This window comes from Equus przewalskii, chromosome 3, assembly GCF_037783145.1.
Source record: "Equus przewalskii isolate Varuska chromosome 3, EquPr2, whole genome shotgun sequence".
Taxonomy (NCBI): domain Eukaryota; kingdom Metazoa; phylum Chordata; class Mammalia; order Perissodactyla; family Equidae; genus Equus; species Equus przewalskii.
This window is the reverse complement of record NC_091833.1, coordinates 99823295-99850057: the sequence shown is the minus strand read 5'-3', so window position 1 is coordinate 99850057 and position 26763 is coordinate 99823295. Positions and strand designations below refer to the sequence as shown.

The following is a 26763-nucleotide window of genomic DNA, read 5'->3' as shown; positions in this document are numbered from 1 at the left end:
TAGTTTGGGGGTCTTGGTGTTCTCTGCACCCACAATTCGAATGACTTCTGCGCCTGTTTCAGTCCTTTGAGAAATGGCCCACCACCTTACACACAGTAGGCCCGCAGTAAACATGTGTCGATTGAACTGAATAAGTGAATGAATGACGGCTACGGAGGACCTCTGACTCCCCCACCCAAACCTCTGCTGCAGGTTATTCCGTCTGGCCCGGGTGTCACCCCAGGACCCGGATTTCCCCCCTGGCACCACCTTTCCGCTTCAGCCCTGGGCGTCCAATCGCTCGGCTGCAAAACAGTGGTGACCAGGACGGCAGGTGGGGCTTGGCTCCTTGTCCTCCGGATCCCCGCGCCGGAGGGAAGGCCCCTCCCCAAAGGCTGGCACCAGATGGCGCGGGAGAACGTGGCGCCCGGGCAGCCCGGGAAGTCGGGAGGTACGGCGCACCTGGCGGGGGGCGCGGGGGGCGCGGGGGGCAGCGCGCCGCGGCCGCCGGCTGTGTCCCCGCCCCGGCTCGGCCTCCGGGGGCGCGGCGCATCCCGCCGGCCGGCGCCTCGGCCTCACCTCGCTCACCAGCCCCTGCCAGTCGCTCTCGGTGCGGTCGCTGGTCATGGCCTCCTCCGGCAGGCGCGGGCCGCCCTCGGGGACGCCGCCCTCCTCCGCCGCCTCCGCCTCCGCCTCCGCCTCCGCCTCCGCCTGCGCCTCCCGCCGCGCCGCCGTCGCCGCCACCGGCCCCGCGCGGCCCCGAGAGGGCCCGCGCCTGCGAGCCGCCGCGCCGCGCCCGCGCTCCTGGCTCCACGTCAGCCTCCGCCGAGGAAGCGGAGGAGGAGCCCGGCCGCCCGGCCGTAGCCCCAGCCCGGCCCGAGCCGCCCGCCCCGCCGGCCCACGCCGGCCTCGTGGGGAAGGGACCTCGGGGCCCCGCCCGCAGGTCCCTCCTGACCCGGGATGACCGCGCCCCAGGGCGGGAGGCGGGCACCTGCGCGTCCCCTGCCGGGAGCACATCCCCCAATCCAGCCGTCCCTTGCGCGCCTCGCGACTCCCACCCCCGGACTGGCCTCCCGCGGGGCAGAGGATTTGCTTTGTTCTCCGACGCACGGTAGGTACGGGGCCTGGCACCCAGTGGGTACTCTACAAATAGGCGTTTGTTGAACGCAGGAAAGGGTGAACCACGTGTTATGTATTTAACATTGTTTTCAAAGCTACTCATGTTTGCTTATATTTATTTCTTAAGTTATCAGCTGTCATAAGTAGAAAGCAAATGTAAAAACTGAAAATAAAATATTGAATTCTAAATAGGACCAAAAGCTCTGAGTGTGATGCTTCGCGTGCGTCGAGAGGTGTTCCGCATGAAACGGCGACTTCCTCTCAGAGGAAGGACTGAGAATTACAGAGGGCAGGCGGATCTCTCACCTGAGTCCGTATTATTCTAGGTGGTCTTCTCATGCCACCTAAAACCCTCTGATGGACCACCACCCATAGTGGGCTTTCCCTACAAGAGAAGCACCGGTGGTGGAGATGAGCAGGTAGGTTGAGAAGTTGTGAACCCGTTTTACAGTTGTGGATCACAGCGAACGTTTATTTTTTAGTTTTAGTCCTTGTTGATCCTGGATCAACCCTGTGACAGGGATGTTAGCCCCATTTATCAGATGAGGAAATGCAGGCCTGAAAAGTGGAGAAATAAAGACTCAACTAGGACTTCTGGCTCCAAGGGACCCTCTTCAGCATCTTGGAGACCTGAAAATGAAGTATCACCCCTGGGAGTTGAAAATATTGCATTCTGTTGTTGGCCTTGTTTTGTTGGCATGGTAGATTGCTTGCAAAATGGCGTCCGTCAATAATTCCTTGCCCCGTCTGGCCATTGTGTGTAACTTTGCCTCTGGGCTCAGGCATGTGACTTGCTTTGGCTAAAGCAATGTTTGCAAATGTACTACACAAAGAGGTTTGTAAAGCACTTGTGCAATGAGGTTTGTCCCTGCTTACACTCTTGGGAACCTGTGATCACCACCATAGAAACAAGCCCAGAATAGCTTGCTGGATGATGAAAGATGGGTGGCCAACAACCAACCAACTGCCACAAATGTGAGTGAGGCCATTGACCCCCAGCTGACCATAGATGCACTCATGGGCCCAGCTGAGACCAGCAGAAGAACTGCCCAGCTGAGCTTTGCCCAATTTGCTGAGTCACAGATCATGTAGTAAATAAACTGTTTTAAGCCACTAAGGTTTGGAGTGGTAACTGTATAGATAGTGACACTACTGATAAAGAGCCTGATGACCTGAGCTCTCCCTGGAAGCCCTTAAAAAGCAACAGCCCCTGGCTGCAGGGCCTGTTGGGTCCTTATCTAAAGAAGATTCTACAACAGATTCCGGAAGACCAGGCCCTAGGAGAAGGAGCCAGTGTATAGCACATTTGTTCAGTGCCTGTTATGTACAAATACTCTACTCATCCTGGAGACTTTCAGTAACCTTGCAGAGCAGGGACCCTGTCCTGGAGGAGTTTGCAAACCTTGCCATTTGTTTTTGTAAGCAAAGTTTTGCAAACCAATGCTGTAGGTAACAAGAAGAGAAAAAGAAGAGGCTAGAATGCATCTAAGGCTTCTGGTCTTCTGACCACGCTAGGCCACCTAATCCATTCTTTTTTTAATCCAAGGAGATGGAAAGAAGGTCATCCCTGAGCTGAATGTCTAGGGTTAACTCAGCACCAAGCACTTGTTCCTAACTGCCTGATGTCTCTCGCTACGAAGCAAGGTACTATCTGACGATACGTTGCCCTCTGGCAAGCCACCTGGTTTCATTCTGACCTGTCGATGAAATAGACTGTAGGAAGAGTGAGCATAACTTAGTCCATCTGGCTTCCGCTGCCTCCTGGTCTGCACCTTGCTCTCTACTGGCATTCAGGTGGGAAAGCAGCCTGCCCCTTCCAGTTTCCATGTTTAGCTGCGGCTTTCTGTACGGCTGCTGCTTTGCAGACTTCACTGGTATTTCAGGCAATAGGTCAGACAATCACAAAGCTGTTGGGAGCCAAGAAATCTTCACTTTAGAGACCATGTATCTCTAAGACAACTCTGTAACTCCGTTTCCCCTATTTGCTTCCCTTCCCTGAAATAAGTCAGCCAGCTATTCAGGTATTTAAAAATAAAATTGGGGGGAGGGGGCCTGGTGGTATAGTGGTTACGTTCATGCACTGTGCTTCAGTGGCCCAGGGTTCGCGGTTGTGACCCCAGGCATGGACCTACACACCACTCTTCAAACCATGCTGTGGTGGTGTCCCACATACAAAATAGAGGGAGATTGGCACAGATTTTAGCTCAGGGCCAATCTTCCTCACCAAAAATTAAATAAATAAAAATAAAATTGAGGAGGGAAATCAGAGGGGAAAGCCTCTGCCCTCCCCCAATGTGTGGAGAAACTTCCAACTCAATTGAAACAGCATCTCCAGTCGCCTGGATTTTTCTTCGAGATTTCACATCCCAAGTGCCTGCTCGAATATGAGATGTGATGAAATCACAAACCAAGGCAATATAGCTGCAAGCAATGCTTTTTTATCTCTTCATTTATGTAGCCTGACATTGAGTAATAATAATAATTAAATGCAGTTTAAGCTTTTAGGCACCTATACCAGAAGGCCTCTAGACACCTCATCAACAGCAGCCCAGGCTGACAAAAATAAAGCTAATTATATTGCAGCTAACTTTTTCTCAAAGAAAAAAATAAAACCACTCCCCAACTTTCCTTGCCTCTGATGGAAGCAGTGCATTAAATGCTATATCCAACAGTCCATTTGCACGGGACCAATTTAAAACCAGGTGCCCTTGTTTTAGGTTTGTCATCCTGGTACTAAGTATTGAAACGCTGGCTTTAGCCTGTTTTCACATCCCCTCAGCTCTCTGAAAAATCTCCAGGGACCCAATTTTTCCACATATATTCATAGCCCCAGGGCCATTTTTATTTATTTATTTTTATGCACATATAGTGTTAGAAGAAAGTGCGTAGACACTTTTCACTTTGGAAAGTTTGAGAGGGTTTTAGATGTGGAAACTCCAAAATAGCTTAATCTAAGAAATTGAGCCAGTGGATACTGATAAAAACAAAGCAAAACGTAAAGTCTCTGGAGAGATTGGGAAAGAAAGAATGACTTGAACTTTTTCTTAGAAACCCAAGCCTCTCGTCACAGGTTCTCTGCTGACTTGCAAGAGGACTTTGGCCGAGTCCCAACAGCCCCAGACACTCGGGAAAGCCCTCTAAAGCTTTTGATACAACTTCTCCAGACAGTATTTTCTGTTCCCGTTCTGGCTGCCCAAGCAAAACTGTCAGAGTTCTCATGTAAGGAAAGTAAGCCAATCTCCAGGAGAGATTTTTAGCCCCGTTTTTCTCTGAACTATACGGTTGGGGCAATGTTCATGGCCATTCCTCTCCCGGTCGCTTTTCTCCTGCCTGAATTAAGAAATCCAGTCTGATGAGCCTTGGAAGAAAATGATTCATAGCGACTGTGATTTATAGTGAGATCTATCTATCTATCTGTATCTTTTATTTTTTTTTTTAATTAGCTCTATATGAGCCAAGGTTCCCAATTCTTGCTCTTGTCACGGGAGGGCCATTTTGACAGGTCCTGTCAGGAGCCCCATGGGCTGGTGGCTACATGCCTTCCTCTGTTCTTGATCTCATCCAGGGGCAGGTAGCTGCAGGTCCCAGTGGGCACTGAGGTCTGGTCTCCTGCAGAGCCCTGAGACCTGAGGTCCCCTGAGCCACTACCTCAGTTCTGTAAAATATAAGCCTCCTCTCTTCCCCCTACCCGGTGATCTCTGCAACGGGTCTTGTCCGTCATTTCCCTACCAGGATCAGCAGCCAGACACCAGGGGATTCTGGCCGGGTTCCTGACTCAGAACATCCTGTCTCTTAGCCACCTCAGCTCCTGGGCCCTCTCTCTGCCGCCACTGAGCCCTCCCTGCCCAGCAGCAAACAATCAATTGCTGGCTGCTCCCCCCAAACCCCACTGGCTGCCAATCAGCTGGGCAGCAGGGGGTAGAAGGGAGTTCCACTCCCCGCTGAACCTCTGTGGAGGTGCTCAACATGACTGAGTAGGGCTGATGACGGCCTGACAGTTCAGGGACGCAATTGCCATCCTGAGGATGTGCGGGCATCGGCGTGATTGGCTGGGACGTTGTGGGGCAGGGACTGGGGGCGAGGAGGCAGAGGGGCAGCTCCTTCAACTGATGGAAGGGTTGCAAGAAGGGGGCCGAGATGTCAGCAGGAAAGGTCGATGAACTGGACGAGGCGAGGAAGGAAAGGAGACACAGAGGAGATACAGGGCCTGGGGCTCCTGATGGGAGGTCAGAAAATCAAGAACCGTGAGACAAGAGGGGAAACCCTTGGGCACGGGTAGTTCGGGGAAAATCCAATCTGGTCTGGCTGGGGAGCAGAGAGAGACTGTGGCCCAAGGAAGGAGTTAAATGGAAAAGAGTCGGGGGAAGTCACTCCGCTCTCAGATTATTCAAATTTGTTGTACTTATTGATAATGTATTTCATTTCTTCTGCATGGGGGGGATATGATTCAGCACAAATTTGATGTAAATTTATGGAAATGTAAATGCAGAGAGGCTGCAGGCCCTTGCGGCTGGCGGGTTGGCTGCGTGGCCCTCAGTGAGACAGAGGTTACAGCTCTCTGGACTTGGGGAGCTGAAAATAGAAACATTTGACTTGGGGGCCACTGGCCTCTCCTGCAGGCCAAGAGAGGGACTGACCCTGTCTCTCTGGAAGGCTTATTAAAAAAAAAAAGTCTGATGAAAGTTTAAAACAGGATCACCTACATTGTCCTCCTGTCTGATTTTTGTCTTAGGGTTGGGGGGACAGTTTTTATCCAGTAGAGAAAGGCAGGGTTATTTCAATGAAAGTGGAGAAAAAAGAGAATTAACCTTGTCGAGGACCTACTGTGTGCACAGAATTCGCTATTGAAGTGACAGAAATGTTGTTTTTCCTTCTGCACAATGAAAGACTAATAGGACTTGGTGGGGGGGAAGAAAACAATTGCTAGAGAAGGTGAAAAGGTGGCATTCCATATAAATGGCGGGAGCTGGTAAAATATTTATTGTCCATTAGCCTGTCCTTCAGGACACTGGATGTCGATTTTTATCTTCGCTCCTCATACCAGGTCATGGCATTCATCTAATAATGTGCCGCCTCCCCAGCCTGGCCGTGGCCGTGACAACAAAGAGAACCTTTCACAATTTGGGAATAGCCTCTCTGGGCCAGGGCTTACTCTGCCACCTGCAGTTGGAGTGAGACAGGAGATTCAAGACTCTAAGAGACAAAGCCAGAACAATGGGTTATACTCTCGCTTCATTCCCGTTAGAGACAAATATTCTTGCTTTCTACCAAAGCTGCGATTCCTTGCAATGTCCAAACTGTTGTGTGCCCCTAGCTGCTGTGGCTCACCTGGTCTGGGGGCAGACAAAGAGATGTTTGACTGCAGCCCGCAGCGTGGTTTGTGGGCGTCCTCGAGCAAATGTTTCAAAGGATGACAGTCGTCTGCTCACTTTTGTTACATCCGTGGGGCAGAAATTTTCAGCCCTTGGTGACTCCGATTATAACGCTTTGACCTCATTCAGTCACCAAAGGGCAAATTTCTCTTTGTCCTCTAACAGAAACACAACATGGCAAGTAAGCATAATTTCTAAAGAGAGACTGTCAACAAGTGTATTTATGAGGTTAGCATGTCCCTGCTTATTGCATCGAGTAGCTTACCTTTGGGGAAAGAGGCATATGTATGCCCCTTATGTGCCCACATATGACATAGTGGTTGCCATTTATTAACCCTATTTGTTCCCATGAGACAAGAAAAATAATCTTAAGGTGATATAAAAGAGTCTTAGGAAGGTTTCTTCTAACATGCAGGATCATTTATGACTCAACAAACATTTCTTGAGCTTTTCCTACATGCTGAGCTAGGCTGTGGGGATGACAACCAGGCTAAGACCCAGACCTCTGTCCTTGAGGCTCTTAGTCTAGTTGCAGAGTTCCCCATGCAGCTGGACACTGCAGAAACATGGAGAGATCATTCTAGAATTGTCCTCTTCAACTATGATGTGTCGTACAGTCAACCTTTTCAGGAACCAGGAATGAACTATGCATCTTCAAAAACTAATATGCCTGGAGTCACTCTCTTGTGGCTACCTGTGGAATTGGCAACCTCTGCAATGTACCTTATGGGCAGTTAAATATTTTGAATATCACTCCTGATTATCTGCATTTGAGAGAAAAGGAAGCTGCGAATTTTAGAGTTTTTAAATGACTTGACCAAAGTCACACAGCTAGTAAGGGGTGGATCCAGGACTAAGCTGACTCAGAGCTCCATGCATTCTGCTATTGTGCTTGGTACTGTATCAGTTGTCAGGGCTGCTGTGACAAAGGACCACAGACTGGTTGGTTTTAACAACAGAAATTTCTTGTCTCATGGTTCCGGAGGCTGGAAGTGTGAAATCAGAATCGGCTGTGTTGGTTCCTTCTGAGGGCTAAGAGGGAAGGATGTGTTCCAGGCCTCTCTCCTTGGCTGGCAGATGGACGTCTTCTCCCTGTGCCTCCTCACCTTGTCTTCCTTCTATGCGTGTCTGTCTCTGTGTCCAAATTTCTCCTTTTCCTAAGGAGACCAGTCCTATTGGACGAGGGGCCCACCCTACTCCAGTATGACCTCACCTTAGCTAATTACATCTTCAGTGACCTTATTTCCAAATAAGGTTACATTCTGAGGTACTGGGGGTTAGGATTTCAACATATGAACTTGGAGAGGGGGACACAATCTAACCCATGACAGCTATTTTCTTTTCGATGAGACTTCCCCCATTAATGACAAAGTTAATTTAGGCATCTGTGTGAATTATCTGGAGAAAGTTACCAGTGTAGAGCCCTCCTAGGCCCCCAGCAAATGGTTAGCCATTCCCAAGGCTTTCTCTCTTTCTTCCATCACAAGTGGTTTGGATTGGTGCTGACTCAGCACCACTTGCCCTTCCTCCATGCAATCCATATCTTTCTATTGTGCCAATCCATTTTGGTACCTAGTTGAAGGCTCTGAGATGAGGTGTTTTTTACTCATTTTTATTCTTTTTCACGCTACTTCAATGTCCTAAATCTCACTGCACTCACTGCCTGGCACATGAGGTCAGCTCTTGTCCCTTTAGCAGTTCAGTGAACTCTGCAGCTCGAGAGTTGCTGGGACTGCTGTTCATGTGTGACGAATCCTTGCTTAGTCTCGAGAAGATACTGCGAAGGCCTTTCCCAGGCAGTGCTATAGGAAGCTTTGCCTTTGGAACTTTTCTCTCACTGGGAGTTTCCGCTCTGTTCTGTGTGTGTGAGATGGTCGTCTGGTTTTCTTGCACACTCCTTTGAATCAGACAGTAACCTTGGTCTCCGATGCAGTGTCCTCGGCCTTGGAAACTCATTGGACCAAAAATGTCTACAACTTATTTTTCCCCTTAGATTTTCTTTTTTTTATTGATTTTCCAGTTTTAGCACAAGATTGATCACCAGCAAAATACCAATTTACATACAGATTCTGCTAAACTCAGCATCCTATATACTTGGGACTTTTTCATCCATAAACCAATTTTTTAAAGAGAGAGATTCTATTATCAGAAGTGTCCCTGATGACACTCAAGATGGCCTATAAGGAACAAACTCAGGAGGCCCACAGCCTGGTGGAGTGAGCCCAGCTGATTTGTGAGCATAGTAACTATGAAGCCAAGGTTGTAGGTTGACACCCATATGGGCAGGTTCATCTTTTGCTTACTTGTATGGCCACAAGCCCCAACTGCAAACCTGGGGTAGCTATTTGACAAGCTCATTCAACAACATTCAACAAAAACTCTTTGAATACCTACTATGTGCCAGGCACCATTTAGATTCTAGGTAGAGAAGGAAACAAGAAGGACACAATCCTTGTCCCCATGATATCTACAGTGTTCCCATGAAGCAGATATCACACAGTTATGCAAATGATTATTTAATTAGCAAGGTGATAAGTGCTATGAAAGAAAGATACAGGGATGCTGAGAGCATATAATAGCAAATCCAAATTGTGTCATTTAAAGCAAGACCTGAAAGATGTGTAAAAGTTAGCTAGGCAAGAGGATGGGCTGAGAACAAGTGCCCCCAGGCAGAGAGAACTGTGTGAGATGAATGAACTTCTTGAAGACCAGCTTAACCCGAGCCCGGAGAGTAGGGAAGAAAGTGACAGGAGATCCGGCTGGAGGGAGGACCAGAGCCTTAGCCACGTTAAGGAAGTTGGAATTTATCACACAAGCACTGGGAGCCTTTGAAGAGTGTGTTAGGATTAAAGCAAAGTTTCAGTAACAGAGACCCAAATATGCAGTGGTTTGAATAGGAAAGAATTTAATTGCTCCTTCACATGACAGGCTGGCAGGACAGCCCTGCTCCCTAAGGCCATTCAGAGCCCTCGGTTCCTCACATGCTATGGTTCTTGAAGCTGGGTTGCTGGGTCAAGCGTGTTTCTTCTGTGAGAAGGGAAAAAAAGTCCAGGGTTAGCAATTTCCCTCTAAGCAAGTGAGAGAGAAGTGGCATCTGTCCCTTCCACTCATATTCCCTTAGTGAGAACTTAGTCATATGGCCACATACCACTGCAAAGGAGGCTGGGAAATGTACTCTCTAGCTGGGTGGCCATGTGCCCAGAAGGAAGAAAACAGATTTGGGGGTAAGGGGAACAGCCAGCCATCTAACCCAAAGGCTTTTAAGACAGGAAGTGATGAGATCAGATTTTCAAGTGTTTGTAACCCAAAAAGCATGTTGGAAGTCATGTAGACCAAATTCTTCATCCTACAAATGTGAAAACAAAATGAGGTCCAGGGACCTAGTTACCATTGCTACATGACAAGCCATCCCACACTTACTGTTGTAAATCATGCCCTTATGTTTATGGATTCTATGTTCAGGAATTCATAAGGGGCACAGGAGGGCCAGCTTGTTCTCCATGATGCATGGGGGTCTCAGCTGGAGAGACTAAAAGGCAGAATGACTCGATGGCAGGGGCTGGAATCATCCAAAGGCTCATTCTTTTGCATGTCTGATTCCTGGTCTGGGAGGACTCCAAGACTAAGACTGTTGACCAGAAGGACTACATGTGGTCTCTCCACGTGGCTGTTCTTCCTCATGACTGGCAGCCTCAGAGTGCTGAATTTCTCCCACGGTGCCGTGGAGTTGCAAGAATGACTAGTCCAATGGTGAAACTACTTTGCCTTTTATGATCTATCCTTGGAAGTCATTCAACATCATTTTCTCTACTTTTTTTTTGGTCGTGAGTGAGTCAAAAACTTGTCCAGTTTCCACCTCTTGATAAGAGGAGTATCAAGGTTACATTTCAGAGGAGCTTCTGGGCTGGGAGAAATTGTTGCTGTCACCTTTGGAAAATACAATCCGCCACAGTGGGCACACGTACTGGCCACAATACCCATTGTACATTCAAAATGAATCACCTTTCTCCCAAGACACACACAGTCTCATCCCATAACGGCATCAGTTGTAAGTCCAGAATCCCATCATTTAAATCAGGTCCAAGTGTGGATGAAACTCCTCAGATATAGTTTTTTGGGTCAATCTCCTTAATTACCATTCCTCTTGATCTGTACATCAATGAACTAAAGACATGATAAAAAGATATCTGTCCCCGTACGAACATCCTACAGCAGTAGGACAAGCGTAGAATAGCTGTTGTCCACATTCCCCTTCCAAATTAGGGAAAACAGAAGGAATCAGTGGTCACAGGTCCATAGCACCTCTGAAACTGGGGCACAGTGGGACTCAGTCCTACTCTGTGGGAGTTTTCCTTTGTGGTTCTTGGTTCTACCCTCTGAGTTATCCTTCCTTTTCCCTAAGAAATGACTCGTGCATGCAGTTGAATAGGCTTTTCAGACAGCTTCTTGTCCTTAAAAGATTGGGGGTCAAAAAACCACTTTTCATTTTATACTATCTCTGCTCCTTTCAGTCAAAGCTGACATCGTTCTTTTAAAAAAAAAAAAAAAACCTTTGTTTTTTACTGTGTATCAATATATAATCCACTCTATTAGACAAAACCACACTTAGAAATCACTTTGGGTCAGGCCCTTCTCTTTCTCTGGCCCTTGTGTGGCTCTTGTGGGACAATGCACTTAAGATTCTTAGAAGTCTTACTGTTTAATGAAAAGGATCTACAAGGCACATGCTGAAGATCCTTAGAACGCCTTTTATCTTCCTGGAAGAATCTCTGAGGTGGCACCTTAGACCTATCTGAGATTTGACAAAGGATCTTACAGCCACATCTTTTTTTTTTTTTAATAAAAGTGACTTTTGTGTGTGTGTGTGAGGAAGATTGGCCCTGAGCTACATCTGTTGCCAATCTTCCTCTTTTTTTTCTTCTCCCCAAAGCCCCAGTACATAGTTGTATATCCTAGTTGTAAGTCCTTCTAGTTCTTCTATGTGGGAGGCCGCCACAGTGCGGCTTGATGAGTGGTGTGTAGGTGCACGCCCAGGATCCAAACGAGCGAACCCTGTGCCACCAAAGTGGAGTGCACGAACTTAACACTATGCCACCAGGCTGGCTCCTACAGCCACATCTTGGATTTACATTTTTCCGGAAGCCACTTCTCAATTTGAGACCTTTTCCTAGCTGGGAAGACTGTTCTGGGACCTTTCTACAGTCTCCAAATTACACTTGAAAAGGTAAGAATTCCTCCTTTAGTCTGTCTCACTCCTCTCTCATTTTGTTACCGGCAACTAGAAGAAGTCAGGAGGCACCCTCAACACTCTGCCTGGAAGTCAAGTTCACTAGATGTATTTTTGATCTTATACGTTATTATGGGGAACAGATTTGCTGAAATTCTTCCACTATATAGCAAGAATCTCCTTTCCTTCAGATTCTGATAATATGCTCCTAAATTTCCTTTAAACTCTCATCACACTCTCCTTGAGGCCCTTCCAGCTTACCCTAACTGCCCTCACAAGGGGCTTCCAGAACCCACCTGCCACTGGGTCCCAAAACTAATGCCATGTATTTTAGTGTTTTGTTACAGTAGCCCCCTACTTCCAGATTCCAAATTCTCTGTTTCCATTGCTGCCAATTCTATTCCTCTTGCTTCCAAACTTAGCGGCATAAAATACTAACTAACAGATTATGAGGGTCAGGAATTCAGAAAGCACGTAGTGGGAATAGCTTGCCTCTGGACTGTCTGGAGCCTCAGCTGGAAATACTTGAAGACTGAGAGTGACTGCATGACTGGGCGTGTGGATCATTTGAAGGCTTCTTCAATCAGGCTAACACCTGGGCTAGGAGAACTTGAAGGACTTCGGACTAGAGCACCTGAACATGACTATCCCATGCTGCCTAGCTTCCTCACAATATGGCGGCCTCAGGATGGTTGGACTTCTTACATGGTGGCCTGGCTCCTAGTACCAATGTTCTGGCGAACAAGGCAGAAGCTGCATTGCCTTCTATGGCTCAGCCTCAAAAGTCATGCATGGTCACTTCTGCCACATTCCACTGGTTATAAGGAAGTCCAAGCCCATTTGGATTGGAGGCGGGGACATAGATTGGCCTTCCTCATGGGAAATTGTCAAGGTCACATTGTAAAGGGGTGAGTGGGATATGAGATTTTTGAGGCCGTCTTTGGAAAATATAATCTGCCACATCCAGGAAGGTCACTACTGACAAAGCAGATCTGAAACTCAGTTGTTTTTGTGCCCAGACCCCTGTTCTTCTGCTATACCATGCTGATGAGTCAATAGCATCATTTGCATGAATGAAGGACCTTATGTTATTAAAAAGAAAAGTTGAAACATAAGGCAAGAAGCCAAATTCAGTCTCAATTGAACATTCTCTATATTACAAATGCGGCATAAATATATGTTTTCCATAGCTCTCACAGAGCAAACAGCTGCATTTATTTGCGTCCAAAAACATGGAAAAATTCCAAACTACAAGCCAAGGGAAGGAACTCGAGAAAACTGCTCAAACTACTATAAGTGTAAATCTTCATAAAAATAGTTGTAAGGTTGATTAAAGCAGGTGCTGAATACTTCTCCTCCCTGAAGTGTTCCACTTACAAACAACCCCCCTCCCATATAACGATGTCGTTCTCTAGGGACTAATTCTATATTTGGCTAAGCAGTCAAATGCCTATTAAACTTCCGTGTATTAACTTGATCCACCACCCCTCATACACAGACTCAGCCCATGTCTCTCTCATTCTCTCTCCCTCTCTACACACACACACTCACTCAAACACACATGCTTACACCACCTTTCCTGTATCGCCCTAGAGCTCCTTAGATCCTTTACAGAACAGGTGTATTTTCTATTGCTAGGACTTGGCTCAGACAACAGTCAGGGCACACACGTCTGTGCACATGAGTGAAATCTATTTTACTCTACGCGAATTCCTTCCTTTTGCCCCATGAATAAAGATACAGTTTGGAAGAAGGATGAGACCAGAGAAACTTTGTAAAACTGCTCACCCCTTTTCCCTCCTTCTATCACGTTCTATCTCTGGTCTGGGAATCTGAAATGTCAGGAAATACATTGTTCACTACGATTTAGCATTAGCAAGAGAGCTCTTCGAAAGATTCTATTACATCTTTATGTCTTTGCACATAAACTAGGTCTTCTCTGAAAACTCAGTTCAAATTTGATTTGCAGTGAAAATCTCTAAAGTTGTGGTAAGGATTTTAAGAGATAAAGGAGGAAAACACCACTCAGTTCTTACTGCGTCCAAAGCAACATGCCAGGTGCTTTTCTAGAGATACGTACGTGGATGGTTTGGCATAAGAGAGGTCAAGATTAGCACTGTTTGTAGATGGAGCAGGTACCCAGGAAGGAGGACATGGTGGAAGAGGAGGAGGAGGAGCGGAATCAGGGGAAGTGGGTGCAAGATGGATTGAAGGATGTGTAGGAATCCCAACAGAGTGGATGGTGTGTGTAAAAGACGAAGACACAGCATTGACCCCCTGTATTTCTCTCACTTTCTTAATGACCTCGCTGATTTCTAACCACTACCAATGTGTGACCTTGACCATTACAAGGTGATCCAGGACTCATGTCAGCTCCCACTGCTCTTTTTCTTTCTCTACTCTCATCACGCTGGCCAGGTATCCTCTCACCTCAGAGCCTTTGCAATTATTGTTCCTTCTACTTTCAATTCTCTTCCAAAACTGTGAGAGCATAAATTGCTTGTTTCAGCCACCAGGTTTGCAGTACTTTGTTGTGGCAGCCCACAACATCCATGATACGGATGTGGCATGGTCTTCACAGAGTTGAGGTGTTTTCTGGTCACTCCCTAATGTGTCGAGGAGCTGAAATGAATCCAGAAGGGAAGGAAGGAAGGCAAAGAACAAGAGGAGCAGGTTGCACTCCACATGACGGGCTGGGCAGCACACAGCTTTTTGTAGGTGATATCTGTAGTCAACTGAAATGATCTTGATTTATTGCTAAACATTATCTACCAGGTTGCTACAGTGTCATGCACTTAGCTGGCCTGTCTGCCTAATTTAAATGAAGAATAAGCACCCTTATTAACATAGTGCCCTAGCTCTTATCCACTGGTACTTTTTTGAAAGGCTGAGGATGGAGAAAACCAGTCTCGACACCAGTGGCTTTCAGTCCCACAGCCTGGTGAAGATGTTTGGTCCCATTTAGTGCTGGCCTAAATGTGCTGCTTTGTGACTCCCGTGTTTGCCAAACTGATTGTCAAGCGGCCCTGCTCTGCTCATTCTCAGAAGCAGTCACTACTCCACTGTGCTTTTTCTCCTGTGGCCTCCCAGGGAGCGGAAATTTGTTCACGGCGTCATGAATGATGATCTCAAGGATTCTTCTCAGAGTGAGACAGAAAGATTTCTGGGTAGATTAGGAAATTGTACAAAATCTCTTCTCTCTCCTAATCATTAGCAACACCACCACTATCATTTCCATAATCATCTTTATAATTATCTGAAGTGGAAAGAGAACCAGGTACCAGCTTCATGAAAAATAAGTGGGGAAAAAATAGAAACCGTGGGGACAGGTGACTGAATATCCTCTCTCAGAAACACACATCGTCATATTTGATTAGTGAGGGTTTAGGGGCACTGGACACCAACACACTTTTCCAGCTTAAACTTGATCTCTCCTCTTCTTACACGCCTCCCTCCAGTCGAATTGAACCTCTGACTTCCTGCCGTAAAGACTCCTTGGTTACCTACCTCTGTGCCTCTGCTTATGTTTTGCCTACAACACCCCGCTCCCATCACAGAATCCTCCATCTACCGCTTCTTCTGAACTTCCCCAAAGCCTCATCTGAACCTCTCTTGGAGCTTTTGTCATTTTCTGGCTAATATAGAGTTTTATCCTTCTACTAGATTATGAACTCCTCGAAAGAGACTTTCTGCTGCGTTCTTCTCTGCATCCCTCATGCCCCAGCCACCAAGCAAGTGCTTTGAATAGAGTAGGTGCTCAATAAGTATTTGTTGAAAGAATAAGAAACTACAAGTTTACTAACTCATTCTTTTCATAGACGTATATCGAAAGGAAAGGTGCTTTAGGAGAACAACTCCAGGTGTGGCAGAGCTGGCTATTGTTCCCCGAACATCTTTCCTCTCCTTCCTGGACACACAGGTAAATAACATTTGCCTATTCTGGAGTTAGAGGAGACTCTGTAACTGAGTTCTGGCCAATGGAAAGTGAGCAGAAGTGATGCGTACCACTTTAAGACCTGGCCCATCACCCCTCCAGGCATGACCCTCCCTTCTCTTTCCCCTTCTGTCAGTTGATCAAGATTAGCATGCTGACCTTGGAAATCACATCTAGAAGATGACAAAGCCACAAGACAGAAGGAGCCTGGGTCCTTGAATTATCACATGGAGAGAAGCCAGCTACCAATCAGAAACACTATTTTAGGATTTTGTGTAAGAAATAAATGTCTACCATGTTTGAGTCATTACATAGTTTTGGGTTTATTTGTTATAATAGTTAGGATTATCTTGACAAATATAATCAGATTTAGCATTTCTGGAAAAAAAGTGCAGAAGTCTTGATTCTTGGTTTTCTTATGCAATTGATTCTTTTCCACTTTGGGCACAAGTGTGTTCCTTTTTAAGTTTTAATTTCGGTTGTAGAAGTATTTAAAGGCCATTCCATTTCCAGGAGCGCTCTCCCTCAGCTCAGTGAAGGGAAGCATGGAAGTTTTGGTGGCTCTTCCTGGAAGCTGTCATCCTGAGACTTTGTTCTAGCTTCAACAACAAACGCAGAGAGGGTGCCTGCTGCTCTGGACAGAGAGAGTCTACGGAGATGGGTTAGGGATTATGGGGAGAAATTTCTGTCTTAGAGATCATAAAACCCAATTCTTCTTGGTATTGACTTACAGAGCAAAATTCTAGTGTTCTGAGCTGTTTGAGGAAGGGAGGGACCCTCTGGCTCAAGCAGGGACCACCGAAACTACTGGACTTCATAAAAGCCTCTTGCTCTTCAGAGAGCTTCCACTGGTGCTACCTGCTTGGTGTAATTATCCCGGGAAGCATACCTAATGGTTCCCTGTTGCCCTATGGATTGAAGTCTAAACTCTTTAGAATTTAAGGCCCTCCATGATCCGACTCTAGTTTTTCTTTTTCCAGTCAAACAAATATTTGTCCAATATACTATATGTTGCCCTACTTCCATTCTTTTTCTTGGGCTGTTTTACCACCAGCATCATATATATACACATTTATATATTATATAATGTATATATAATATTATATTTATAACCTTAGTCAAGATAGATTAGGTTACCCTACAGTGACAAATGAAGCTTTAAGTCCCAATGGCCTCGCATATGAAGGGTTTATGTTTTGCTCATGATACATATCTATTGTGGGGTTGTATGTGTGTGTTTGGGTTAGAGGAGGTGTCTCTACTCCACACCAACACTCAGGTACCAGGCTGATGGCCTTTCTACCATTTGTAGCTGCAACATCTGGGATGGGAGGCTGTCTCATTCACTGCAGCAGGAGTTGGGAGACCAAATAAGCCCAGCACTTTCACACATATCCCATTGGCCAGAACTTGTCGTGTGACCCTGACAACAGAGTTGAGAAGTAGGCGAAGCAAATATAACAGTTGGTGAGCATGATTGTCTTTGCCACTCTTCCAGGAAGCCTCCCAGGTTCCCTCCAGCTACAAACAATGTCCCCTGCCTTTGAATTCTGATAGCACTGTATGCGCCCCTCCCTTGTAATAGATATTTTCTACATTGTGTGAATATATATATATAAATATATACACATATATATTAATACCCATAACTATATAAAATAGAAAATAGAAATCACTTGCTGCATGTCAGTCTCTCTCCTGTTTATGTTTATTAACTCACTTAAATCCCCATAATAACCCTATGAGGTAGCTACTTTTATTGTCTCCAACTTATAGATGAGGAAGCTGAGGCACAGAAAGGTTAAATGTTAGCAGGATTCTAGCACAGCCAGTTTACTTCCATAGTGCATGCTCTGAGCTGCTCTATTATATCATGACTTGTCTTTTTAACTTACTTAGTAGCAGAGAGTAAGATATAAAATTGATTCATTTCTTTATTTCCCATAATGCCAAGTACAGGCTTAGGCACATAACAGGTTTCCTAAAAGATGCTGCGCACAATTGGTATCTTTTTTAATCAAGATCTTCAACAGACCTGCTCTTGGAGTAATGCCACCTTCTGCATTGCCAGATTGCTCCCGAGGTCTCAGGAAGCATTTCAGAAGATGCCATTGTTTCTCCTTAAAAAGCTACAGGTCTTCAAGAAGATGGAAGGGGGTCTTTGGGGACATCTAGGGGACAGAAAGACAGAAGGCGGCAGAAGTTAAGGTAAGACACTCAGGAAAGACTTGAACCACTTTATTTATATTGTGTTTGATTTTGTGCTTAAGAGGCTGTTAAATTGCAGCAGGGAAGCGTGGCTGCTAAGTCTATTTCGTCTTCATTTGAGTCCCCAAACTCTGTAAATAAATCCAGATCCCCAGGGACGACTTCCTTTTGCTTAAATGTGGATTCCTGGTAAGCTATCATCCCCTTCCCCTGGCCGTGAGCCTCCTTCTACAGGCTAAATTTAGAAAAATTACATTACAACCTAGCAGTGTGGCTCCCAAAATGAAATGTATGGGGCAGCATACCTGAAAACACCAGGGAAAACGTTAGTCAGAGGGCAGTGTCAGGGACCCGGTGGTCAATCTCATGTGTCTACAATAAGAAAGGCAAAGATCCTGATCATTTAGGAAGAAAGGGGATGGTGTGAACCAATTTAGAACCATCAGAGCACTGATCTGAGAGAGGAGCCTCGCTCTAATTAGGACTCTGTGTTCCAACCAGGCGTGAAAGAAGTCACAGCGAACCTATTTCAGAGGAAGGCATTCCCCAATGTGGCGGTGTCCTATGTCTGATGCACGGTGAGGACCAGTGAGTCAGGGAGGAAAAATACTAGAAAATGATCTTCTTCGATGACTAACAAAGAGGGGGCTGTTCTTGTGTTGCCCTGATGGGAAAATTGGTGGATCTCAGGAATTAAAAAGGAGCCATCAGCCCTTGCTTGGACGTTCTATCCTAAAAGTGGGGACTTGTATGTATTTAAATGGGAGGGTCTGGGTGGCACAAGAAGTCTATCCTGAGATGACAAGGGACTAAGTGGTACTTTGTCGTTAACCTGCCCACAGGATTGCCTGCACTATCCAGTGAATGGTGATAATGCCCAAGTCATCTGAGAATGCACTGCAGATCTTGACCCAAAGTATTTTCTGGGTTAAAAATAAATGCCTAAGGTTTTCCTAGTAACCTGATAGGGATCTCTGATTTAAAAGGCAAATGTAAACGGATGTTGGGATATAAAGGAAAATGTTTCCATGAAGATGGATGGGACTTTTGTAGAAAAGTAAGGTTCATATATCAGTTAGAGTTCTTGGTATTTTAATTTATTCAACAAATATTATTGAGTCCTAAATTAGGCTAGGGATGGTTCTAAGCACTGGGAATGCTGTGGTGAACAAGACAAAGTCCTTTTCTTCATAGAGTTTATATTCTAGAGGGAGAGATGGATGATAAACAGTCCACAGATAAACTAATAATTGTATAATTTCTTACTGAGATAATTGCTATGAAGAAAAATAAACAGTCTCTTAGTCTGTTCAGGCTACTATAACAAAATACCATAAAAATATGCTATAACAAAATACTGTAGATGGGCAGTTTATAAACAACAGAAATTTATTTCTCACAGTTCTGGAGGTTGGGAAGTCCAAGATCAAGGGGCTGGCAGATTCAGTGTCTGGTGAGGGCCCACTTCCAGTTCATAGACAGCTGTCTTCTTGCTGTGTCCTCACATGGCAGAAGGGGAACAAGAGAGCTCTCTGGGATCTCTTTTATAAGGGCACTAATCTCATTCATGAAGGCTCTGCCCTCATGACCTAACCACTTCCCAAAGGCCCTACCTCCTAATATCACCACACTGCGGAATAGGTTTCAACGTATGAATTTTGGGAGGACACACTCAATCTGTAGCACAAAATGAGGAATTAGCAAGTATTTCAGTCATCTATTGCATGGTAACAAACCATCCCCAAATTTAGTGACTTTAAACAATGACATTATTTTTCACAATTCTGTGGGTCAGAAATTTGGGCAGTGCTCAGCTGGCTGGTTTCTCTGTTCCATGTAGTGTCATGTAGTGTCAGCTGGGGTCAATCAGTCAATCACTTGGCCACATTTAGTTGGCACTGGACTAAGCAGAAAGGTCCAAGAATTCATTCATAGGTTTGGTATCTCAGTGCTCTTCCATGTGTCTTTCTCTCTCTCTCTCTCCATGGTGTCTCGTCATTCAAGAGTCTAGCTTGATCTTCTTTACAGCATGGCAGCTGCCCCTCCCACCCCGCCCCGAACCCTGAGAAAACAAAAATGGAAGCTTCCTGGCCTCTTAGAGGCTAATCTTGGAACCAGCACACTGCCACCTCTTCTGCATTATTGGTCAAAGCAAGTCACAACAGCAGCCCAGATTGGGGTAAGCCCTAAATCCAATATGACTGGTGTCCTTATAAGAAAAGGAAAATAGACACAGAGACACACAGGGAGAAGCCCATGTGATGATGGAGGCAGAGACTGGAGTGATGCATCTACCAGCCAGGGAACACCAAGGACTGCCAGCAACCACCAGAAACTGGGAAGAGACAAGGAAGGACTCTTCCTTAGAGCCTTCAGAAGGGGCATGTTCTTGCTACAACCTTGATTTCAGACTTCTAGCCTCCAGAACAGTGAGAGAATAAATTTCTGGTTTTTAAGCCACCTCAGTTGATGGTAATTTGTTATGGCAGCCCTGGGAAACTAATACACCAAATGGTGCTGATGCTGTTGGTCTGGGGACCACAACTCGAGAATTACTGTTCTAGGGAAAAACGCTAAGTACTTTCCCATGGAAGATACAGAAGAATTTAGGTGATAAAATATTTTTGAGAAAAGGGAAGTTCTAACCTGGTTCCTTTTTTCTTTTGAGTTCTGTAGTGGATGTGTGCTGTTTTGAGTTTGCCTCAAAGCATCTCATAATGCTTTGGGGGAATTGCCACTGAAATGGTCGTTTCAGGAGACCTTACTCTGAAGCTGGGCCCTTTTTCATCCCTGACCTAATAGAGTCAGAGGTGGACACGTGACCCATGCTTGGCCAATCATACTTCCTTCTTGCACTGTGAATTGTAAGCAGGAGATGCAGACACAAAGCCACAGTATTTACTCTTCCCAGGGCTGTGATCAGATATTGCTATGACGTGGGTCTCATGGCTTGGTTGCCTACCCCTCCAGACAAATCCTGCCCTTTTTATTTAAGTCAGTTCTCAAGCCTCTTGGAGATTCTGTGAGCCCCCACTATCCTTCAGTAAACCCTTTTCGTTAAATTATCAAGTCAGTTTCTGTTGCTTGCAACCAAAGAACCTAAAGGAATACAGACTATCTGTTGTCTTCATATGAGTCCTTGAAGTGGTCTACACTTAGCAGGGTTGTAGAGGAATGAGGACTTAATTTTTTACCTCAAGTTTTCTGTCATTCAAATATAACATTTTTTCCATTAAAATATCTTGTGGGATTTTTCTCCCCTAATTACAGAAGTACTGCAAATGTTGCAACAAAGGGAGAGGGCTTTCTAAAGGTTTTTAAAAAATCTTTTTGCTTGACTTTCCATTGTTTAAAATGCCATCGTATATTCCATTGTACAAATAGTGAGAGGATAAAATGTTGATTAACTAAAGGACTTTCCCCTGAGGACGGAACATATCTATTCAATGGTAGTCTCTAAAGACCACAGGACTAGTGAGTATGGCCACTTTGTCATAACAAGGGGTGGGAGTTCCTCTCTGCCAGCCTATTGGGCAAATCAATATTAACTCCAGCTTCAACATTAGCCTAAAGATTTGCCTTAAAAATCTCATTTATGTTAACTCCAGATGCACCCCTAGAGTTTAAGACAGGTTTTTAATACACAGTTATTTGTGGTGTCTAAGTATTTGTAGGTACTCATAGCTTTTCCTTCCTGAACTGTGAATTGTTTTCTCTTCGTGACGCTGTCTGCTTCTTCCACCTAAGCCACTTTGTAATGCTCTTCTAAAGTCTGCTTCCATAGCTTCCTACCTGACCTGGAAATCAGGTTCCTGTGCAGAACAATAATATATATTTTTGCGACCATTGGATACATTATGCCATTTTTCCCGCTTTACCAACGTACTAATGCACTGAAATAATCCCAGCCGGATTTTCACACCTGCTCTTTGCTTGACAAACTCCATCCTTCTGACCTGCACTAAATCACAGATATCTAAGTCAAACTGGACTCCCTGAGCCTTCCCTATGCCCATCTTTTCCTTCCAGAAACCCCAAGCCAAGCTTTCCTGAATCTCCGCAACAACCTTTCTACAGCATAGGAAATCTTCAAAATTTGCCACCGCCCATCTTGCGTATTTCCTAGAAAAACAGAAAATGCTACCTTTTAAAAATTAAAAAGCCAGGAAAGTGCCTTCTAAGGTTCAATCCAAGTTTAGAAAACTCATTACAATGAAAAGAGAAGAAGGAGATTTTTTTTTTTTTATTGCTGATAGTTAGTGGCATTGATAGATCATGGCAGAACCATCCGCAATATGGCCAAATAATTTCACTGGAGAGGGTTTTATATAGCTACAGCTAAAATTCAATGAACTGATTCAGAAGACTCAGTATAAAATATAACAGTGACTTCGAGTGCCAAATCAATTTGGGGGCTTGAAGGGATGGGCAGAGCCATTCGTTCCCTCCCCGTTCATGAACGTGACTTTAACTGGAACTGTAAATTCAGAGGCAATGGAGAGGCCAGGCAGTGGGTTACAGCGGGTGATTTAAGAGACCCATCAGGAGAAATCAGCAAGTGGTTGCGAACACCAATGCTTAGAGAAGCATGTGACTCAAGTATGTCCACCAGAAAAAGCTAGAAGGATATCCTTGAGGACAAATTAAGGATTTGCAATCAGGTAGCTAGGCTTCTAGGTTTGCAATCTGGATTAATTCAAAACCCTATTTTACACCTCCACTTTCTCACTTGGGAAATAAGGGCGATGGGTCAGAGTAACGGTTTTCAAAGTTCTGTTTTGTGTTGTCTTTTTCACAGTAGGAGGCTTTTTATCAATGAATTTATCTTACTAGGAAGAATGTTTGATTTGCTCCTCCAGATCCACACTCCAGCTGCTAGAGACCAAATGTTCGTGATCCCCCAAGATTCATATAGTGAGACCTAATCCCCAATATGATAGTGTTTGGAGGTGGGGCCTTTGTGAGGTGTTCAGGTCATGAGAGTGGAGCCCTCACAAATGGGATTAGTGTCCTTATAAAAGAGACCCCAGAGAACTCTCTTGTTTCCCTTAGGCCACGTGAAGACACAGTGAGAAGACAGCCCTCTGTGAACCAGGAACTGGGCCCTCACCAGATACTGAATCTGCAGGCAACTTGATCTTAGACTCCCAGCCTCCAGAACTGTGAAAAATAGATGTTTGCTGTGTAACCCACTCCATCTAGGGGTATTTTTGTTATAGCAGCTTGTGTGGACTAAGACACCCCTCTTCTTCACCCTGCCCTGAGCCCTGGGATGCTGAGGAATACATCGTCAGACCACCTTGCTTCCACTCAGGTTCAGCCAGCAGGAGGAGCCAGCGGGAGATTGAGGGATGGAAAAAGAGGAGGGTCAATGTATTTGTTCCCCCAGCTCCCTCCTCGCCAGGTGGCCGTGTTCCTGCTGGTGTCCCTCTCCTTCAGCTCCACCTCCCTTTCTCTCCCTCTGGGTTCCAGAACCATCTCCCAACCTTATCCTTTCAGACATTGGGAGCAATTGCTGTTGTTCATCTCAAGAGCTTCATAATCCCTTGTGTGTTTCCTTTAACCCTACCCGTACCTCTGTAAATAACCTCTTCTTTAAATTCTCCTCAATTACCCCATGGAAATGTGATGTCTCTTTCATGCTGAGACTAACGCATGCAGAAACTTCCAGGTAATACAGCCGAGAGAGGAGGTGCTCTGATTGTAGCTGGGGCAGGCATCATAGCCCTGCATGCATGTGCTCCGCCCCCGTGGGCCTAAGGGAGCCTTGTCTTGTGCAGGAAGAAACTGCCTAGCTGTTTCTTTCCAAGTCATCACTGGAGAGAGGTAGGGGGCCCTCCCTCATTCAATGTAATTGAAATATACTGAGCTCCTAAAGTCGTTTATTCACTCATTCAACAATCATCAATAGGACACCTCAGTGAGTCAGATTCTGTGCTAGGTTCTGAGGTGAAGAGACAACCAGGATGTGATTCCTGGTCTCAAGGGGCCCTCACACATTCTGTAAACACACAAACCGAATACTAAAGATCCAGAGCCTGGGGGCAAGGGCCCTGTAGACAGTTCTCCTTTTTGGCTGCACTGAAACCATGACAGGGGGCTCTGGCTCTGTCAACCCCTGAGCTGGAAGAGAGGCGCCACCTCTAAGAAGGAACAGGAAATCGTGCAGATAGGACCCAACTCCCTCTGAGGGAAGAGGGCGGTAGGTAGAAGGGTGAGACAGATGGGGTCTTTCCTCCAAGATGCTCTCAGGGATTTGGGCACAGACTTCTCAGGGCTCTTGGCTTGGGTGGATGGTTGCTTTAGAAACCTGCAGGTCCATAGAGGGGCCAGCAGAGGTGGTTGTGAACAGAAGGATGGGCGACAGAGTCAATGGTTGTGCCAAGGATCAGAGAGCCAGGCTCATGCCAGAGGTGCACAGCTGAAGGCACTGTCTGCATGTCAGGACCATTCCTGTCCCGGGGTTCTCCCCACCTGGGAAGGTGACAATGGAGATTGTACATCCTGAGGGGAAGAGGCTGGGATGGCCCTGACGTCCTCAGTCCCATGAGGGGGCAGAGGGAACACGTAAGAGCCCCTACCTCAATCACAGATGACAGCGAAACGCTTGCAAGCACGAACTCCGGAGCCAAACTGCCCAGCTCTGAATCCAGTCTTCACTGCTCGCTGACAAGTCATCTATTTGTCTTCAGTTTCCTCCTCTGTAAAGGCGGATTCTAACCCTACTTCATAGAAGGGTGGTGAAAATCTAATTAATTAGTATACACAGAGCACTTAGAACAGTGCCTGGAGAAGTGTAAGTGCTACATAAATGGTAGTTATTATGACTCCATGCCACTTTACTAATTTTCGTTTACTGGTGGCCAAATTGTAAAAGTAATTCAAAATGGTCCCTGAGGAGCTGGCCTCATGGCCGAGTGGTTGGGTTCACACGCTCCGCTTTGGTGGCCCAGAGTTTCGTCGGTTCGGATCCTGGACACAGACCTACTACCGCTCATCCGGCCATGCTGAAGTGGCATCCTCCACAGCAGAACCAGGACCTACAGCTAGAATATACAACTATGTAGCAGGGGGCTTTGGGGAGAAGAAAACAAAAGAGGATTGGCAACAGATGTTAGCTCAGGTGCCAATCTTTAAAAAGAAAATATGGTCCCTGAATCCAGGGGACTTGGAGGTGAGAATTTGGCCAATGGGCATGAGCCCAAGGTTGGAGGGGAAGTGGAGAATCCCAGACTTTGGAATAAGACAAAGATTTAAATCTTAGCTCTGTCAAGAGCCAGCTTTGTGATCTCGGCAAAAGCTTACCCTCTTCAATCCTTAGTTTTCTCATGTATAAAATGGGGATAATGATAGTGTTTACCTCTTAGAGTTGTGATGAGGCTTAATGTGAATCGTTCCTTTATTTTTCATTTACACATTCACTCATTTATTCAATAAACAGATTTTTTCCACCAAGTAAGATGTGTGTATTAAGGTAACAAACTTGTTTCCCAGTTTGGGGGTGGGTCTGAGGCACGTGTAATGGTTCTTCAGGGCCTCTGATGAGCAGCACCAGGCCAAAGCTGCCACGGGGAGTTGACATATTTCTCACTTCTGAGTTGATGCTCCCCGTGTTTCTCCAACCCAGCCTTCAAGGACTCGGATGCCCTCAACACCCCAGCTCAGCATCTGTATATCCTTGGGGACCCCTTCTGGAGAAAAAGCAGCTGTTCCCCTGCTGGGGAGGCGGGGAAGGGGCCAGGAGCAGGCGTGTGCAGGAAATTGCTGCCCACAGTGGGCCATTATCACACGTGTGGCGACCGCTGGTGCCTGGGTGGTTACCAGGACTGCAGGCAGCGAGTGACAGATCAGACGCACGCCTCCTCATTGAGATGCACTGCGTGCTCCAGATCTGCCTGTTCCCAAGGAAGGTTCAGGGCAAGCTGCCCCGAACGTTTCCATTCAGGGTGATGCCTCTTCACTCATTTTTGGAAGCTTTTAAACTTGAGGGTGGGCAACGTGGCCCTTGGGAATTTGCTTTCATGCATTAGGAGCTGATTTTAAACAGTAAATATGCTGCAGTCAGTCATAGAGGGAAATAATAATACAACTTCAAAAGAGCAGAGCCCAAGAGAAAGGGTATTATTAATGGGAAAAAATTTTAAAGTCATATTAAAGAGCCTCAAGTCTAGTGGAAAAAGCCAGGAAATGGGAACAAAATTAGCATTATTATAGCTTTTCATGGTAACTTACTCTGGGTTTTTATGGTGGCTTAAAAAGGAAGAGAAGAAGGGAAAGCCTAGCTGATAACAATTTATCCAACCAAATACATTTCGCAGCCCAAATGCACCTGCCATAGTGACTGTATTTAATATGTTTTCTTTTTATTTCGGTTTTGTGGCCATTTATATATCACAGTGTTATTGGAGAAAGCAGGATTTTGTGTGGAACAGTAAATAGTCAAGCTCTTTGAGGTCTTTTAGGAAAAAGTGCCATTTAAGGGTCAGGAATTATGATTATTAATTTGCATCTTAATAATCCAAGTCTTCACCAAAGCCCACGCGGCAGAGGCATCCTCCGAGACTCTGCAGAGGGTCAGGGCTGCATGTGAATGTGGCTCCTCGGATCCTAGATGGTGAGGAGCTTCGTGAAGTGCAAGCCCTTTCCTTTCTCTCTACCATCCTCTTCTCAGTGGGATCCCATTTTCCTCTGCTCCAATCGCCTCAGCTCAGCTAGACCACCCTTCTCCCAGAGCTGCCTCTTTCTCATTGCTTGGGACACGGGAGTGCTGATTTCCAGGGTCCCAAACAATTTCTCTCCATTTGGCTTAGGTCACTCACAACTCCATGATCCTGAAAGTACTACGGGACACGTGTGCACACCCACACGCAGTGTGTGCTAAGGCGCACGCCTTGGACAGCCAGCTTTATTTATTTATTTTTTAA

At 45.8% G+C, this 26763-nt stretch overlaps 1 protein-coding gene and 1 long non-coding RNA gene across 5 annotated transcripts in view; one reads left to right on the top strand and one right to left on the bottom strand.

Annotated features, from left to right (window-relative positions):
• The window catches only part of CCDC149 (coiled-coil domain containing 149), a 100384-nt gene extending 99427 nt beyond the window's left edge, over positions 1 to 957 (bottom strand). Inside the window, exon 1 of one of the 4 annotated variants that reach the window (XM_070613057.1) lies at positions 559 to 957. In XM_070613057.1, coding sequence (XP_070469158.1) covers positions 559 to 606 — 48 coding nt within the window. In that variant the 5' untranslated portion in view covers positions 607 to 957. The remainder of the gene's footprint in view (positions 1 to 558) is intronic. The other 3 variants (XM_070613058.1, XM_070613055.1, XM_070613056.1) reach the window with 3 other exon arrangements.
• LOC103556044 (uncharacterized) lies at positions 308 to 25294 on the top strand. Its single transcript, XR_011538251.1, has 5 exons — positions 308 to 430; positions 15516 to 15616; positions 15768 to 15906; positions 17703 to 17839; positions 22892 to 25294. It is a non-coding gene; the product is annotated as an uncharacterized lncRNA (long non-coding RNA).
• The last annotated feature ends 1469 nt before the right edge of the window (positions 25295 to 26763 follow it).